This window comes from Cottoperca gobio, chromosome 21 (genome assembly GCF_900634415.1).
Source record: "Cottoperca gobio chromosome 21, fCotGob3.1, whole genome shotgun sequence".
In the NCBI taxonomy this organism is placed as follows: Eukaryota; Metazoa; Chordata; class Actinopteri; order Perciformes; family Bovichtidae; genus Cottoperca; species Cottoperca gobio.
Window position 1 is genome coordinate 5804878 of NC_041375.1, and position 17899 is coordinate 5822776.

The 17899-nt window shown below is 40.1% G+C and overlaps 1 protein-coding gene across 1 annotated transcript in view; it reads left to right on the forward strand.

Annotated features, from left to right (window-relative positions):
- LOC115026285 (collagen alpha-2(V) chain-like) overlaps window positions 1–17899 on the forward strand; it is a 42580-nt gene that overhangs the window by 22564 nt on the left and 2117 nt on the right. The window contains exons 8-53 of the mRNA XM_029459043.1: window positions 17–88; window positions 874–918; window positions 1034–1087; window positions 1246–1299; window positions 1900–1953; window positions 2092–2145; window positions 2269–2322; window positions 2476–2520; window positions 2749–2802; window positions 2985–3029; window positions 3240–3293; window positions 4066–4164; window positions 4355–4399; window positions 4484–4582; window positions 4708–4761; window positions 4949–5056; window positions 6021–6074; window positions 6252–6350; window positions 6442–6495; window positions 6581–6679; window positions 6786–6839; window positions 7007–7060; window positions 7152–7205; window positions 7330–7383; window positions 7558–7602; window positions 7689–7787; window positions 9356–9463; window positions 9600–9653; window positions 9838–9891; window positions 10161–10214; window positions 10301–10354; window positions 10496–10603; window positions 10861–10914; window positions 11163–11216; window positions 11603–11764; window positions 12137–12244; window positions 12736–12843; window positions 12941–12994; window positions 13075–13182; window positions 13774–13827; window positions 13932–14039; window positions 15507–15560; window positions 15707–15814; window positions 16046–16355; window positions 17068–17249; window positions 17399–17641. Coding sequence (XP_029314903.1) covers window positions 17–88; window positions 874–918; window positions 1034–1087; window positions 1246–1299; window positions 1900–1953; window positions 2092–2145; window positions 2269–2322; window positions 2476–2520; window positions 2749–2802; window positions 2985–3029; window positions 3240–3293; window positions 4066–4164; window positions 4355–4399; window positions 4484–4582; window positions 4708–4761; window positions 4949–5056; window positions 6021–6074; window positions 6252–6350; window positions 6442–6495; window positions 6581–6679; window positions 6786–6839; window positions 7007–7060; window positions 7152–7205; window positions 7330–7383; window positions 7558–7602; window positions 7689–7787; window positions 9356–9463; window positions 9600–9653; window positions 9838–9891; window positions 10161–10214; window positions 10301–10354; window positions 10496–10603; window positions 10861–10914; window positions 11163–11216; window positions 11603–11764; window positions 12137–12244; window positions 12736–12843; window positions 12941–12994; window positions 13075–13182; window positions 13774–13827; window positions 13932–14039; window positions 15507–15560; window positions 15707–15814; window positions 16046–16355; window positions 17068–17249; window positions 17399–17641 — 3795 coding nt within the window. The remainder of the gene's footprint in view (window positions 1–16; window positions 89–873; window positions 919–1033; window positions 1088–1245; window positions 1300–1899; window positions 1954–2091; window positions 2146–2268; window positions 2323–2475; window positions 2521–2748; window positions 2803–2984; window positions 3030–3239; window positions 3294–4065; window positions 4165–4354; window positions 4400–4483; window positions 4583–4707; window positions 4762–4948; window positions 5057–6020; window positions 6075–6251; window positions 6351–6441; window positions 6496–6580; window positions 6680–6785; window positions 6840–7006; window positions 7061–7151; window positions 7206–7329; window positions 7384–7557; window positions 7603–7688; window positions 7788–9355; window positions 9464–9599; window positions 9654–9837; window positions 9892–10160; window positions 10215–10300; window positions 10355–10495; window positions 10604–10860; window positions 10915–11162; window positions 11217–11602; window positions 11765–12136; window positions 12245–12735; window positions 12844–12940; window positions 12995–13074; window positions 13183–13773; window positions 13828–13931; window positions 14040–15506; window positions 15561–15706; window positions 15815–16045; window positions 16356–17067; window positions 17250–17398; window positions 17642–17899) is intronic.

Consider the following 17899-nt stretch of genomic DNA (forward strand, 5'->3'; position numbering starts at 1 on the left):
TGTGCTTCCCCTGCAGGGCCTGGGATCCCAGATGGCTGGAGGGTTCGATGGAAAAAACGGACCTCAAGCCATGTTGAGCGGCTCAAGGGTGAGAGCATGTTAGCAAAATATGAATGAACTAATCTGCTCGTTTTATTTAACCAATGAAAAGGAGAATTGTGTACTACGTTACTTTTAGAATTAGGTTTGATACTGAATTAAAAACTCTTCCCTGTCTGATAAACACCAACGTTCACCAGGTGGGATGTTACAGCTGCCCCCAGTCTTTAACTCGTACTCTAACTTTTGAAACTACAAACATCGCAGAGAAAATCGAAGCCTTAATGTTTTTTCTTTTAAAACTGAAAGTATTTATGGGTTTGTTGCTCAGCCTCAGAAAGAAAATAAACCATCTTGTTGTATAGCTTGACAGCTAATGACTTCAGATTAGTATATGTTTACTCTTGTTTCAATTAGAAAGTACATTATACTTTTTAATTACCAAGTAAACAAGCACTACCCAGGAATCCAATTTCATTCCCGTGACTCAGACAACAGTCGGACAAGGAAAAGCTTTTGGTAACTCTTCTCATGTCTTACAGTGACAATGAGCTACATTGAACTTTGACCTTAATAGCCTATGCAATGCAACACCATGTCTAAATGAGTGGAATATTCTGCTGTGTGGACATTAGTCATGTGGGGAATGAGGCAGTAATTACTGAACTGTTGTCTTTGCTTTGGCAGCCACTTGCTCTGGGTTCACAGAGTTTCTCCATTAGAAATGATTCCTGTATTGCTCTCATGCTGGTGCTCTAATCCCAAGGGGCACATTTAGATTTTCTACAGGCTGAATTATGTTCATCATTAAATTTTGCATCATGTGTGTTTTAGGGAGAGGCTGGAACAAGGGGCCCTCCAGGGCCCAACGGCGCACCTGTAAGTCCTCAACATCTTCAACACGTTGACTCTCACTGTGCAGTGAACACTGATTGTACTTCATTGGAATTATATTTATTGTTTTACCTTTTAAATGTTTTGTCACTCTTCTAAGGGTCAACATGGACCCCAAGGACCTCATGGAGATGTGGGCGATACAGGGCAAATGGTATAACATCATTCTTATAGTCTAATCCCCGACAGACTTTGCATGTGATTTATTTGGTTGTTCCTTTGATGTCATGAATACTTTTTCATTCTACTTTGATGGATTTCAAAAGGATGAGTTGTTGCTGGATGTTTACAATCTGACTTTGTCTTTTTAAGGGACAATCTGGGCAAAGGGGACCAGAGGGACCTCCAGGGAAACCAGGTGAAGATGTAAGTCACATTGTGTATTATTGAAAATTGCATCAGTTTTATGTCTTAAAGTGAACGGCCATCCCACCAGCATTCACTCTTACATTCCTGTTACTGTAATTCTGTGTATTCAGCTACAGTAAGACTGTAATCAGTAAGACAGTTAGAAAAGGGTCTAGAGTCTATAATCATAAATGAGTCCCTACAGTTAGACGTGGACGATTCTGGAGATACAAGGGGACGCGTAGTAAACCCACAAATGTAAACTGAAACGTTCAAAGTGTGTTGTTATAATTGCGTATCTTCAGTGACCTGCAGACATTTTATTTTCCGTGCCAAATTGATAAAGGGTTAATTATCCTTTTTAATACAAACACATCAAACATGTTTTATAGGTTAGTAAGACAAAATAAAAGACTATATGTCAGTGTCAGTGTAAAAACAACACAATCATTTAAAAACGTATAAAACCCTTTAACAGGCTCTGCATCTTAGTACAGCATGCAGTTAGAGGCTCCTTCTGTAATCTGATGTTGGGGGGCATTTATTTCACTGTCACAGCTAAACCTTTTGCACCCAAATACGTTTGTAATGTGTAAATGTCATGTCCTCCTCACACAGGGAGAAGCAGGCAAAGCAGGAAACAGTGGAGAAGCTGGATTCTCTGGATCAGGGGTAAGCCTGTACATCTCTACACCTCTATCACTTAACTGTGCACACTGTATTTCTCTGTCATTGAAATCACACTGGGTAAGACCAAGATGTGAGCTGTTAGATATTACTGACAATGCTGTTCAATGTCACGTATTTCAGGGAGCCAGAGGATTTCCAGGAACACCCGGGCCTCCTGGACTGAAGGGTCACAGAGTAAGTAGAAAGTCTCTTAAACATGTATTGACAGTTTTCAGCAGTTTTTCTCCTGCTCTACTTGATGCTAAAGAATAGATCTCATGCTCTTGTTAACTTTTTTCCTTCTCTTTTTGTAAACAGGGCCATGGTGGAATAATTGGCCAAAAAGGTGAAACTGGAACTGTTGGATCCAAGGTATAAACACATTAAACTATTTTCAGTCTGTCTGTTAGTTTGTTCGATTGGTTAAAATCGAACAAAGGGCCTTGCTAAAAGAAAAGGCCCTGTTAAACATTGTGCCATGTATCACTGAATACTTCTAAATGACTACTTGTTCTGTGGTTATAGGGTTCCACAGGACCACCTGGTCCACTGGGAGGACCTGGACCCATGGTAAGTCATATTCTAATATTCATATTATATTATATATATATTCATATTATATTATATCATATGTTTTAAGGTCTCCATAGGGATAGTAAATGCTTGCGGAGGTCTGACACTGTGGCTGAGGCGATGCTATATCCAGTTTACTGTAAAAAATCCCTCTGAACTTCCTAACTTTAACCTCTAGCAGTGACTGGAGGACAGCTGTAATACATCACTGTCTGTGTGTAACAGGGTCCTGCTGGGATGCCAGGCGAGAGAGGACGCTCTGGACCCGGCGGTATAGCAGTAAGCATAAACTCACTAATGCATCAGAAACATCTGCTAGCATGTTCATATGTTTTTCTCTCTGCCACAGATTTAGAAAGAAGCGTACTGACATGTGTATCAATTGTTTCTTCAGTTGCAGCTGTCTGTGAAACGGTTTAACTGCAAATGATCAGTAAGAGTGATACAATGTTGTCTTTTAGGGTAAACGTGGATCACCTGGTAACCTGGGAAAGCCTGGTCCAATGGTAAGTCAGAATTTTCAGTGTTATCATTGTGTATTTACTATACACCTCAGTGACCATCTACCATAGTGGAGCATCATGTAAAAGGGATGGGAACCACTTAAACACCGCCTGCTTAAACTGTGCATATTTCATGCAACATGTTTGTACATGTTGCATGTGAATGCACATTTCCAGCCTGTATTACTAAAGTCACTGTTGTTGGTTTAACAGGGTCCCTTGGGTCTCAGTGGTTCAGCTGGATATCCAGGAACACCAGGAATGAAGGTAAGAACAGGAAGCACTCTGTTGTCCCATAGCCAGTCCTTCGGCTATATGCTCATGCTAATGAGCTTTTTAATGGCTAATGGAAAGTTTAGTTTAGTTTAGTGTATTACTGTCATTTTTAATTTATAAAACTCAAATGGCATATAAAAAATGATTAATAAGTCAAACCAAAGGCTGCATCTTTAGCTTATTACCATATATATGATATACCCTTTATATACTGTACACTGTAACTAAAAGAAACAAACCAATTGTTCTAAACAAAAAACATATACACACTAGTGAACATACCTCAGATTTATATTTTTTAATCATCTTATAAAAAAAATTAAAAAAGCGTATGACACATTTTCATTTGCTTTTCAAAACTATTCCACAAATAATCTTTGTTTTGAATTTGTTTAATTCTTTGTTTTTGACAACCTCTGGATACAGTCTGGAATAATCTTATTTTTTACTTTATACATTAATTGTCCACCACATCACTAAAATTGAGAACATGTGAGTTAATAAATAATATGTTTGTTTGTTTATGATAATTAGCTGTTTGCAATTCTTACCTCCACACAAAATGTAATGCATGGAATTCTAAAAAGAAAAGAAAGTGAAAGATTGGTTTCTAAGAAATCAATTATTCCCCCTAAATTGTCTTATTCACTACGAATGTTTTCTATTATATTATTTATTTCCATTATCTGTGTGCAAACAAACTGCTATTGTATCAGTGTCACATTTCTGTATATTAACTGTACTTGGTGATCATTTTCCACAGGGACAACCTGGCCCCACAGGAGTCCGGGGTCCAGAGGGCCCACAAGGACAAAGAGGAGAGTCCGGTCATCTGGGCAGAGCTGGACCAGTTGGGCTCCGGGTAAATTTATTACTTTGCTTACACATTTCCTCTTAAGGAAGTTATTAATGAAGCTACCTGTTTAATCGGAAAACGTTGTCATAGTTGAATGGTGTTGTTTCACAGGATAGCTATATTCACTATACTTAGCATGTCAACATGCTGCTCAGTGCACTGCTGTGATCTAAATGGAGACATGTTGTGTTCAAAGGGACCCTTGGGTACGGATGGTGGCACGGGTACCAAAGGACCAGTGGTATGTACACAGTTATTTCTTATTTCTTAAGACTTCTCACTATTTATCAGATAAGGATACACAAACATGGCTTACTTTTCACAGGGTAATCTGGGTGTACAAGGTCAAGGCGGTCATGCTGGACCCCATGGCCCACCAGGACCTCAAGGAAGCACTGGTCAGCCTGGTATCAAGGGACAACTGGTAAACTGCCATCACGTTTTGAAAATGTTTGGTCTTCATTTATTGCTTAAATTGTGTCTTGATACTGAATAAACTGTGACATTTACTGCAGGAGGCCCACTTAAATTTTAATTTTTGTGTTACAGGGAGATGTTGGTATCGGAGGATTTAAAGGAGAATCTGGACCGAAAGGAGAATTTGTAAGTTTGTTCTACATCTATAGAAATAATTAGGTTTTAATGCTGCTTCCATGAGACATAGTTTGTGTATGCAAATTAAATACACGATTCATGCTTCAATAAAACCAAGATTCATGTTTTTTTTTCATTCAGGAAATGTTTTAGGTAAGGCTTGATAGCATTTCTGGCTTGTGTGTCAACTTTCTAGGGCCCTTCAGGCTCTCAGGGAGTGCTCGGACCTCAGGGTGAAGAAGGAAAGCGAGGACTACGTGGAGACTCAGGCGCCTTGGGCCCGCTAGGTCCCGTCGGAGAGAGAGTGAGTCAGCATTCTGCCCCTCCTACTGTAACACTCATCAGTCAGAGAGCTGCACTTTAAGGGCAGAGGTCATCTCATTAAATGAGAAAAATAAAAGTAATAACTTTGAGGGAAAATATATGGTTAGAGCTGTCGCCTCCTAGCAAGAAGGTCATAGGTTGGAATCCCACGCAGCTGTGACCTTTAAATTGCCACCAGATCGGCGGATGCCCCTCGATGACCCTGCACAAAATGAAGCCAGTGAAGAAAATGGATGAACAGTATTTTTCCCTGTTGTATTTGGTGGTGCTGATATCATAGAAACACACAGATGCAACCTTTTCTGTTTAGGAACTTCCTTAGCAGCATTAGTACAGAATTATTTTTACTCCAATCATGTGGTTATAAATTACAGAATGTCCTCCCTTAAAAACAGCTCTACAAGTCGTCTGTGGGAGCAGCTTATTAGAACTTTACGTTTATTAGTAGGCGGCGACCTCTAGTAGCGGCAATTATGAATGGAGCAAAGGAAGAAGTCAGGCAAGGTAGTTTAAACAGCGACAAAGTCTGCACAAGGATGAGGTTGAGATTAATGGATGGGTCAAGCAAACACAGGACTTTCACCCTGAACATCGCTGACCGTGTCCTCTGTGAAATTAAAAGTCAAAGTTAACTTATTTTAACTTATGTAACTTACTCAACTTAAGTTACTTAAAAACGTAATTACTTTACGCAAACAATTACCTTTTCCTCTACCTAACCAAGTAGTTTTGTTTTAATTCACAACATTAACCACGTGTTTAAAACTGCGGACGTTTCATGACGTGCGCCTGTCGCTGGACTCTCTAACGTTTTAGGATCCTTTGCAAACAGACAATCTATTTAGTCTTTTTGGTATGGGGACGTTTGTTTATTACCCATCTTTGGTGTAGGAAAAAAAAACTATAAACATGATGTAGAATCTAACTCTTTTTCTGTTTTTCAGGGAGCTCCTGGTAACAGAGGATTCCCTGGTGCTGATGGGCTGCCAGGACCTAAGGTACATTAATGTCTTTTACTGTATATCATAATGATTCAAACAAATGAGGCAAGCTATTCTTATAGTGTGATGGTTGCTGATATTAGCAGTCTATTGCCAGATTTTACCAGAGTTTGTGCTGTGGGTGATTTGTTTGTTCAGCAAACTGAATTCTTACCATCTTTTGTCTTTCTAAAGGGTGCTGTAGGAGATCGTGGAACATCTGGCCCACCAGGGCCAAAAGCTTCAGTAGGAGACCCAGGGCGTACAGGAGAGCCTGGTCTACCAGGTGCAAGGGTAACTTCTTCTGTTTTATTACTTTTACTAAGTTTGTCTGTATCCCATATTTCCATTTGCTCATTTTTTTCTTTTAATGTATTTCTCAAAGGGTCTTACGGGTACCCCTGGAGTCCAGGGAGCAGAAGGCAAGCCAGGACCCTTGGTAGGTTACAGCACTTGAATTTAGCTTTTAGCTAATGATAAAGTATAGGAGATGCTTGACTAAACATTGATTTTCCTTTGTTAAGGGAGCACCAGGTGAAGATGGTCGTCCAGGCCCTGCAGGGTCCATTGGAAACAGAGGGCCTGCAGGAATCATGGGAGGGCCGGGCCCAAAGGGCTTCAGTGTAAGACTGCAGAGTCACTCCAAACTTTGTATTTAAAGTCAGTCAGGTCAGTCTGTTTATCTCCCGTTCTGTTTCTTATACAAAATGTGTTTTTTTCCACTCAAAGGGTGACCCAGGAAAGACAGGTGAACAAGGATCTGCAGGAGTGTCGGGTCAAAGAGTGAGTACTGTTTATGAATAAAAAATTGTGCGGTACACTTTGTTTTGCCATCAGCATGGAATGGGAGGGCACAGAAACACTCAGATAAAATACATGCAGGTGATTCATACATCTGTCAAAAGTCACCAGCATGCTCTGCCTGTTGTTCATTTTCACTTTGTCTTCAGGGTCCTCCTGGGAAAGATGGAGAAGTTGGCCCTGCTGGCCCCTCTGGCCCATCTGTAAGTGTCTGATTTCTCTTTTGTTGCATTCATGTATGTTTTGTCGTACTGCTATCACAAATGACTGAGACATCCCTGTGTCCTCTCAAAGGGTGTCGCGGGAGAAAGAGGAGAGCAGGGACCTCCAGGTGTAAATGGATTCCAGGTGCGTCACTGTTTTTGGCTGATGAACGCTGACTATCAAGTGTCGGTATTAGAAACGTTTAGACACCAGTCTGTGCTGAAGACGTGCTCTCTGATGGTGATGTTGGATTGTCTTCTGTTCATAGGGTTTGCCTGGAAATCAAGGCCCTCCTGGAGAATCTGGAAAACCAGGTGACCAGGTGAGTGTAACAAAAGCTATAAAAGCTGCTTTGGGCTAAATGACATCTGACTGAAGCACATTTCTTTCAACCTACTATCTTTAATGTTGCTTATGTCAATCATTTAAATGGTCACATGAAAAGCTTGATAGTGATTGACTCAACATAAATAAAACAATTGTTTGCTTCCTCTAGGGTATTCCTGGAGAGCTTGGTTCTGTGGGCCAAATTGGACCAAGGGTAGGTAACCTTAAACTAACTGAATTATTCAGGTAGTCAGTAAAGTTGAATACCTCAGACTGAAGCTGATGCTTTTTCTTCCCCAGGGAGAGCGTGGTATTCCTGGGGAGAGAGGAGAGCTGGGCTCAACCGGTCTACAAGGACCTAAGGGTATCCCCGGTGCACCCGGTCCAGATGGGCCAAAGGTACTGTACAGAGGCATCACCTGAATGTACTGCAAAATATTATTTTTTACAGACATTCGACATTATTATTATTAAATGTTCCCAGAAACAACCAAAAGAAAATTGGGGATGCAGCCTTTATCAATTATGCACCAAAGCTATGGAACACTTTACCTGCAGACATTAGGGAGGCAAGCTCGCTCAATATCTTCAAAAGTAGTGATATTTTATATCTGTGTTGAGGAAGTAAGAAAGTTAAAAGTAAGGTTGAGCAAGCAAGAGGAAAAAGTAATGTCAAAGAGAAAGATTAAATCTGAAGCGTTGAAAACAATTGAAGAACATAAAAGACAGTTTATGTTATGGGAGAAGGAAGCAGAGAACAGGGATAGGAAGAAAGTATGTGGATTATTTGCAAAGACAAATATAGATGAAAGTACAGACAAAGGGATTATGAAAATGTCAAAGAATGTGTAAAGGCTGCTATTTTATCTGCTCTTTTAATTCAGCTATTTCTATACCATTTTAATTCTGCTATATTATATTATTTTAATTCTGCAATATCATCTGCTATTTTATCTGCTATTTTATCTGCTATTTTATACTATTATTATTATTATTATCAGTGAGTGCAGACACATTCAAATCGTTGTAAGACAAATAGTTAAATAAGGATATACATTTGAATTATAAAGATGTATTCACTGCTGGAGGAAGTATTCAGATTCTTTACTTAAGTTAAACTAACTCCTCACAGTGAAAATACTCCACAAGTAAAATGACAATGTTACTCAGGTAAAGGTATGATAGCATAATAAGGGAAATGTACTTAAAGTATTCATAGTATGAAAATGTCCCATGACTGTTAAACTAATATATTTAATATATATATATATATATATATATATATATATATATATATATATATATATATATATATATATCGCAAGATTATTATATAAATTAATTAATGTAAAAGCAGGATCTTACTGCTGGAGTTGGTTGAGTTGGAGCTCATTTTGAACTATTAGCTAATCATTATTTTCATAATAGATTTATCTGCTGATTATTTTCTGAAAATTTTCCACTAATATAAGCTGTATCTGCATATACGGTTGTGAAGTTATATTTGCATATATATTTCATAAAATATTCCTGTGTTTTGTGTGTAAAATGATTAATCTGTAAAGTAAATAAAGCTTTAGTAGAAGTAGAAAGTGGCATAAAAGAAAAGACTCAAGTACAGTACAAGTACCTCAAATTTGTACTTAAGTACAGTACTTGAGTAAATATACTTAACACCAGTCTGGATTGTATGCAGAGCATTACAAGGGGCAAATACACTGTATGTGTATCATACATCTAGCAGTGACAGAAAGCTTGTCATAACAGTGTTATACTTGTATTCTATAGTATTATAGTATAACGTATTCTATATTATACTAGTATACTTCTGAAGAGAATTAATAGGAAACACTATAAAGTTTATAATGGAAAATACAAATGTGAGAGTGCAGTGTGTGTGTTGTGATACATGTTTGATTCTTGTCAGAACTAAGCTTGCTGACCTTGGTGTGTGTTTGTCCCTGAAGGGAAGTCCTGGTCCCCCTGGGGCGCTTGGTGACATGGGTCCTCCAGGTCTTCAGGGAATGCCAGGAGAGAGGGGCATCTCTGGCCCTCCTGGGCCGAAAGGTGACAGAGTAAGTCCATCATCATCCTCTTGTTTATGCTATCAGTTCTTGCACATAATTTATGTTTCAGAGTACACATACATATATCTCGTCTGCAAAATTAGTTTAAGTTGTACGTGTCTTTTTTCTGCTTTCTTTTGTATAGGGATCCATCGGTGAGAAAGGATCAGAGGGTACAGCTGGAAATGACGGTGCAAGAGTAAGTCAAATATCTTAGACTCAACCATGAACAAGGAAGTTACATTTACACTAGTAAGACTACAAAAATACAACTGGTGATGTATTAGTGCACATTCGAGACAAAGATTGTTGAATGAAATGTGTCCACTGACTTGACTGCACAAGTTACTGGATCCCCAACCAGATCTGTTGTCTGCCAACAGGGAGCCCCAGGAACTGTCGGCCCGCTAGGACCTGCTGGACCCAGCGGTGAGAAGGTACAGTCTTTCTTTTCTTTTAACACACATTAAAGGAATACTTCACCCTCCAAAATTATCATTTGTAAATCACACAATGTTCCTTTGAATTTGTGAATAATAACTTTGTTTGTTGTGAACAAATAATTAAAAAAATGGGGTGAAATACATTTCTGTATTCTTCGTTGACCATGGAGGCATGCGAGAAAAACGATAGGATTTATGGGGCAGCAGAGGCTCCATGAGTGGTTGTAGAAACTGTTGTCAGTAAACTTGTAACATCTTCGCAGGGAGAACCTGGACCCAAAGGACCACATGGACCCCCAGGATCCAGAGGCGTACCAGTGAGTAGACCGTGTTTATAATGGTGATACAGAATGGGTGTACATTATTAGAGCGCTTCATTATAATAATGTCTCTCCTGCGACAGGGATCAAGAGGTGACCCCGGCCCAATCGGTGCTGTTGGATTTGCTGGATCTCCTGTAAGTATTCATTCATCGTCACAATTTCTATTTCCTAAATATGATTTATGGTTCTTAATGATTCTCCAGGAGGTGATATAAAAGTGATGACTAGTGAACTCGTTTTCATGTATTCTTTGTCATATTACCAACATTTTACAGGGTCCTGATGGTCAACCTGGAGTCAAGGGAGAGCCTGGAGAACCAGGCCAGAAAGGGGATGCTGGATCACCAGGACCTCAAGGCTTGTCCGGTGCTCATGGACCTCCTGTGAGTCAAAGACACTTGATGAAAAATGCTCTGAGAAACAATTCTTAAAGTCTGTGGTATTTTTATACAACTACTTCTTGATATTGTAAACAGTGTCATCAGTCATTGATGTACTTTCATTTGGTCCCTTTTAATTATTCCTGTAAAACACTTCATCATCTGTGGTCTTTGCCTTCAAGGTTCCACAGAGGGCAGCGTTCACTTATTGCAAATGCACAGCTGATAAATGTTTCTCTAACACAGTGTTGTTTTCGTAGGGACCATCTGGTGTTGCTGGACTGAAAGGCGGAAGAGGAACTCAGGGTGCACCAGTAAGATCATTTTATAATTACACAAGACTTATGATGAGGTGAAATAAGTCATGAGCTCAGCAAGCATGGCCCTCCTGGTTGTTTATTTCATCTCATGCCGAGTTTAATACATGATGTGTTTGTGTAATAACTTCAACACTATATTCTCTTTAGACGCTTTTTCAAACAGTACATATTGCAGTCTGTAGTAAAACTGGTAAAACTGGTAAAGCATTATCTGAGGAGTTTATATAATTTTATGCTTCCAGGGCCCCACTGGTTTCCCTGGATCTGCAGGACGAGTTGGCCCCCCAGGCCCGACTGTAAGTACTGCCCTGAGTTTCTATGGAAACACAGTTAGGGTAACAGCAAGAAACATTTGTCAAAGAAGTTAAACATTGTAAGGGTTTACATTTTCAGAATTTAAACCCTTTAACTGCAAATTGTTAACATAATGCCACTGTTGTTAATGTCATTATATTCTGTTTACTAAATACTCTGGGATTTTTATTTTTGGGATACACACTTTATTATGCACCTATTATAGCAGCTGAGGTTGAACTTCAAAATAAAGAAATCTCAAACCCTTACCAAAATGATGGAAAAATTGAAGGGGGGGGGGGTTACATTCATACAAACAGATCTCATGACACATTCATGCTGTACGACTGCATGCCTCTATCTCATGACCACTTCTATTTCCTGCCAGGGTCCACTCGGAGAACCCGGACCCCTCGGACCTCCGGGGAAAGAGGGTCCTGTTGGTCTTCGTGGAGACCACGGATCCCCCGGAAGACAAGGAGAGCGAGGACCAGCCGGATCCCCGGGCAGCGCTGGAGACAAAGGGGACTCTGGAGAAGACGGACCCACGGTAAACTGATGTTGTTGTTATTGTGGACATTATGTTTTAGTTGTCAGTTTCATCAATTTCAGAATGCAACTACTTTAGTAAAATGACTCATTCATTTATAGTAACAATATTTGAACTGATCACACCCACATGTTGCTTTCTTGTGGTATTTGTGGTTAAAAACAACAAAGTTATAATGAAAAACAAAAACAAATGTACATTACATTACAGGTGTCTGATCATAACTCTGGGGTTTATTGAATCGTCTTTAACACACAATGATTTGTAGGATTGCTGGTCAGTGTGGAGTTATTGTCAAGCAGACTTATTACATGAAGTTGGGATACACAGAGGCCTCCTACTAAATGTTCTGTGTGGTGCTGTCTGCTTCAGGGTCCTGATGGTCCTCCAGGCCCAGATGGAACTACAGGACAGCGAGGCATTGTGGGTCTTCCTGGTCAGAGAGGAGAGCGCGGGATGCCAGGCCTTCCAGGACCCGGGGTCTGTATTCTGCACACAAGCATTTTGGTCTTAGAATAGTTTAAAGCTTTAAAGTAATAGATATCAACATGAAACTTCTCCAGCTGATTAATTACAGTAAGACAATTATTTTGTACTGTGAACTGAAATCTGAATATCGGATACAGTCAGGTTCAAAATTGTTTCATTTTATTGATATATTACAGTCATGTTTCATTATGCAAATGAATAATTATTTAATGCTAACTTTGGGTGAATCTAGGAGAAATCTATAGACACAAATAGACAAAGTTAGTAAAATAAACACCTTAATGTGTATTTTGGATGTTTTCTTTCCACTACTCTGAAAGAAGACTCAAAATTGATCAGAGCATGAACAGAAAAAACAAGTTTCCCTGTTGTGTCTCACCTTCAGCGCTTCTACTGTGTAGCTGATATGTTTTCTGATTATTGTGAGTCATGTGGAAGGGTCCTTTTACTGCTGCATTGTGAGTTATCTGCTTCTTTTTTAGGGTCCGCCAGGAAAACAGGGATCCACAGGAACATCTGGAGATAAAGGCCCCCCAGGTTCAGTCGGTGCTCCTGGTGCTAACGGACCTCGTGGTGATCCTGGTCCTGATGTGAGTATAACTTGGTCGTGGTTCTCACATGATTTCACACATGTATAAGTGTCTGTGACGTTTACAGCTGCTGTAATATTTCCTGTCTGCTCCTCAGGGTCCTGCAGGATCTGATGGCCCACCAGGCAAAGATGGAGTTCTCGGACAAAGAGTAAGGGACAAAGACAAGGAAAATGTGACCTGTGTGTTGTGTTACACGTTGTTAGTGACTGACTGGTCTTACTTCTCCAGGGAGAGCGAGGAGATTTTGGTCCAGAAGGTTTGATTGGTTCTCAGGGACTTCCTGGCTCTCCAGGTCCTGTCGGTGCATCAGGTGACGCTGGAAGGAGAGGAGAGGCTGTAAGTGGACTTTTCATCAAAACTGATGCTTTTATTTTCATGATTCGTATGGTTTGAAGCTAGTATTAGTGCCCAGTTGCAGATAAACATTTCAGACTCATGTGATCTAAACATTATCAGTAACTCCAGAGCGTTGTAAAGTCCAAAAGTTAAAGTTTATTGAAACAAAACAGATGTTATCGTTTCCAAAATGAAAATAAAACATGTTTTAATGGACCAACAATTCTGCTTCAATCCATATTAGTTGGCGTTCAGACTTTAAAGAACAACATTATTACTGTGGTTAAAAAATTGTTAGCTGCACACACTGGTGAGTTGTATTCATTAAAGAAAGTTGATTTAATAAAACACACTAACTCATTCAATCTGATGAATCACTTTATTAAAAGAAAAAAGAAACAGAACTTTCACACATGATTATATTGTGGGGGTAGATCTGATTTAAGACCAGAGGACATGTTGGAACATGTACGGACTTCATACTGAGTGATAGGAATGATGTGTTTGGGGATAACAAGGAGTTGGAGAGTTCCCCGTGCTGGCAAAGGTCTGTGTTCCCTAAGGGGGTCTAATGATCTCACTCATTTGCAGGGCTCAAGAGGACCTGTTGGTCCACCTGGCTCCGCTGGAAAGAGAGGATTAGTGGTGAGTCTCCATCTTGGAGTTTTACAGTACACTAACATACACTAGATCCATGATAAAAACGTTCCCATTTCCAAACACTTATCATGAAATCTTTTTTAATGCAGGGACCCCAAGGACCAAGAGGAGATAAGGGTGACCTGGGAGACCATGGAGAGAGAGGGCAGAAGGGACACCGAGGCTTCACTGGTTTGCAGGGTCTTCCTGGACCTCCAGTAAGTTAAAGTGCTCAGTAACTCAATCTGATGATGCCAGCTCACCTCACTGTGGATTCCTCTCAGATTAAATTTTTCCGTTTGTGTTCTAAAATGCAAATGTGGGGGGCAGTGATCAAAAGTCCAAATGCATTCACTCACTTTTAACACAGTTTTCTATACCTTTCACAAACTGTAATAGAGAACATAAACACAAGTGCAAGCACAGAGGGATTTCACTGGAGAGACTTCCAATAAGGGAATCTCAAAAAACGTGGTATTTCCCCCGGACGGGCGTGGTTTTGAAGGAAGCAGGAGTGCACACTTCAGTAAGCTCTGTGCCAGTCCGTTTGTAAGAATGCAGAACAAAAATCATGAATTATCTTGGTCTGAGTGCCAAAGCATGTGCAAGTTTTATTACTTAAGCTTGGAAACTTAGTCAAACAAGCCGAATAGTACACCCATACAATATGAGATCAGTTTATTTGATGCATGTCGAGTATGAAGGTAGACAGAATACTGTTCATGGCCTCACACCCATGTCTACTTTGAAATTGATCGTCTGTACTGATATCAGAATACTGATCCCCCATCTGAGTAGATTGTTGTTGTTGACCATAATTTAGCCCATCTATATCTACAACATATTCTAGGTAATGAAGTTACAGTTCGCCGTGAAGTCTCCTGTAGATTTATCGAGATTATGGAGAAGATCAGGTTAATAAACAACTTCTTGGGTTACGGTTTAGCTACAGTAGATAAAGTATATAAAGTATATAAAGTATAAAAGGACAACTCTGTTATTCAGGACATCACTGCAGTCAAGACACGGTTGGATTTATCAGAGCTTTTTGATCCAAGGTGTCTGACCATGGAAAATGTTATAGCAGGTGTAATGTGGATGAAAATCTATGATGTGATGTAAATGACAAGTGGAGGAGCATTCCACATACGCCTTGAGTTTTTTATTGGATTTTGCTTCAACACTTTTCACTTTTAAAGCCCATGAAAACCTTTTGTCAAAGTCCTTCTTTGACATTACAGATTTCTGACTAAATAAGCAACAATTGATCTCAAAGTGGGGGAATAAACATGCTTCGCTTTTATTTATTCAGAGTTTAACACTCTAATCGGCCTCATCAGGGCTGTGTGGGTGTGCTTTGATCCATATTAATTGACAGTTCTGCCATCCTCATCAAACAACCCCACAGCTGTCATGTGATTTAGATTAAGGTGTTCTTAAAGTATGATTGGTGCAGAGGCTGAATGAGAAAACTGTTTGTAATTCAGGTGATTGCCTGAACAGTTTGTAACACAGCACTTTTTAGAAAATTAATTTTCTGTCTTGCAAACTGCTTCACTGTCATCCAACGGGTCAGACATCAAGCGCAGGTGCACCTGTGCATTCTGGGAAACTTGAAATCTAGTGAATAAATGATGTATAAAGTGTATAAAGACACTAATGAATTATTTCCCTCTTGTTTACAGGGTACGACAGGTGAGCAGGGAGCTCCAGGAATCATTGGACCGAACGGAGCGAGGGTAAGTGCTGCATTTTCATTTGCTTTCCTGGTTTTCATGGTTTGTAAGCGTTTGTTATGAAACACAATATATATTTCAGTTTTACGCCAACAATCATTTTAAAATGTAATTCCTGATTCTAAGTCTTAAACATGAATATGATTCAGGGGCCTCCTGGACCCATCGGGCCTTCTGGAAAGGAAGGATACATCGGACAGCCAGGACCGATGGGACCTCCTGGAACACGTGGACTCAGTGGAGAAATTGGACCAGAGGTATTTACTCATTATATAGAGCTGAAGTAATAAAAAGATTGCAGCAGATGTGGTTAAAAACAGCCGGTAGTACAGCCAGACTCTCATTAAATTGTTGAACATCTTTTAAGCAGATGTTCAATGAGTAGGGAAAGAGGGACGCCTATAAGTGTCTTATTATTGTCTGTACAGAGTTCTAACCAGTAAATAAACACATGAAAATAAAATACCCTACTCCTTGTAAATCCACAGGGCCCTCCAGGAGAATCTGGACCCGCAGGCCCCCCTGGTCCCCCGGGACCTCCTATTGCTGCTATGGACGACCTCTTTGAAGGCCTTCACGACTACGACTCCGGCCCCCCCCCTCGTCCCGACTTCAGTGAGGACGAGGCTATGCCAAACAGCAACTCCTCAGCCATAGTCGCTGTGGACCCCGGCGTGCAGGCCACCCTGAAGGCCCTCAGCAGCCAGATCAACAGCATGAAGAGTCCTGACGGCACCAAGAAACATCCTGCCAGGACCTGTGACGACCTGAAGAGATGCTACCCCATGAAGAAGAGTGGTGAGTGTCAGTGACTGGCACTGAGTGAGTGGAGGAAGATTCTACTGCGGAAATACAGAATACATATATATATATATATTTCTATTTTACAGGAAATCTATCTTCTACACTTACTATGTACAAAACAGAACTGAAAATAGTCCTTTTTCTTCTTGTTTATTATGCTCATGCTCACTTATGGGATGATATAGAATTTTAAAGATCAACAATAAGTTGAATTTCCATTTTCAGGATAATGGTGAATGTCCTCACACGAGTGACTGGAAAAAGCTGACTAGCTTGCCACATGGTAAAGAAGTGAAAATTAGAGCCTGATAAAGTAAAATACAGAAATGATCATATAAGAAAGAACAGACTGTTCAATGTTGCTGTTTGAAAATAAATCTATCCTTTATTTATGCAGGGGGACCTTAGCATAGTTTATTTTTAACTAAAAAAGAATGTGTCCTATCTGTGATACAATAAACATATTTGTTTCTTAACTGTATGTAAGGTGAAGGGACTCTTATCTAAGCTAGTATTCTTCCTGTTCATCAGTTCTTCTCTCTTACATGATACATGAAGAAATACTGTCATAATGCCTCTGAACTGTGAACTAAACTTGCTTGTAGACAATAAAACTGACTGATTTCCCCGTTGCAGTCATTGCAGCTGTAGAGTAAACAATATGGTCTAAGCATGTCTAAAACTCCTGATGATTTTTGTTGTGTAGGTGAGTATTGGGTGGATCCAAACCAAGGCAGTGTGGAGGACGCCATCAAAGTGCACTGCAACATGGACACCGGAGAGACCTGCATCGCTGCCAACCCAGCCAGCATACCTCGTAAAGTGTGGTGGAGCTCGTCCAGGAACAAACCTGTGTGGTTCGGAGCAGACATCAACCGTGGAACACATGTGAGAACTTACATTCTGATGATGGGAGAGAGAGAGGCTGTGTGAAGACTTGAAACATTAAGAAAACAGTGAATATGGTGTTGCATTTTTATTAGTGGCTCATTGATGTTTGTGAGGCTCTGTACTGATGGCTTTAATTGTTTCTCTAGTTCACTTATGGCAACAAAGATCAGTCAACAAACGTTGTCACAGTTCAGATGACCTTCGTCCGCCTGCTGTCCAAAGAGGCCTCTCAGACCATCACCTACCACTGCAAGAACTCTGTGGCCTACAAGGACCAGAAGACGGGCAACCTTAAGAAAGCTGTGATCCTCAAGGGCTCCAACGACCTGGAGCTCAAAGCAGAGGGAAACAACCGCTTCAGATACACAGTGGTGGAGGACTCCTGCTCAGTAAGTTCCTACATCTCAACATCTCCACACTGGCTATTCATTCATTATCAACTGTATTAAAGGATATGTGAAGGCAATCTGTGTTTCTTGTTCTCAACAAATCCCATGAAATGACCAAAACCTACAATGAGGCAGTCCGTCCCTAAGTACATTCTGTATTGTAATTCTTACAACAACAAAAAACATAGTTTAATTTAGAAAGAAAGAAAGGCTATGTTTTTTCCTAAAATAATATCTCAAATATCTGTGTACTGTAGT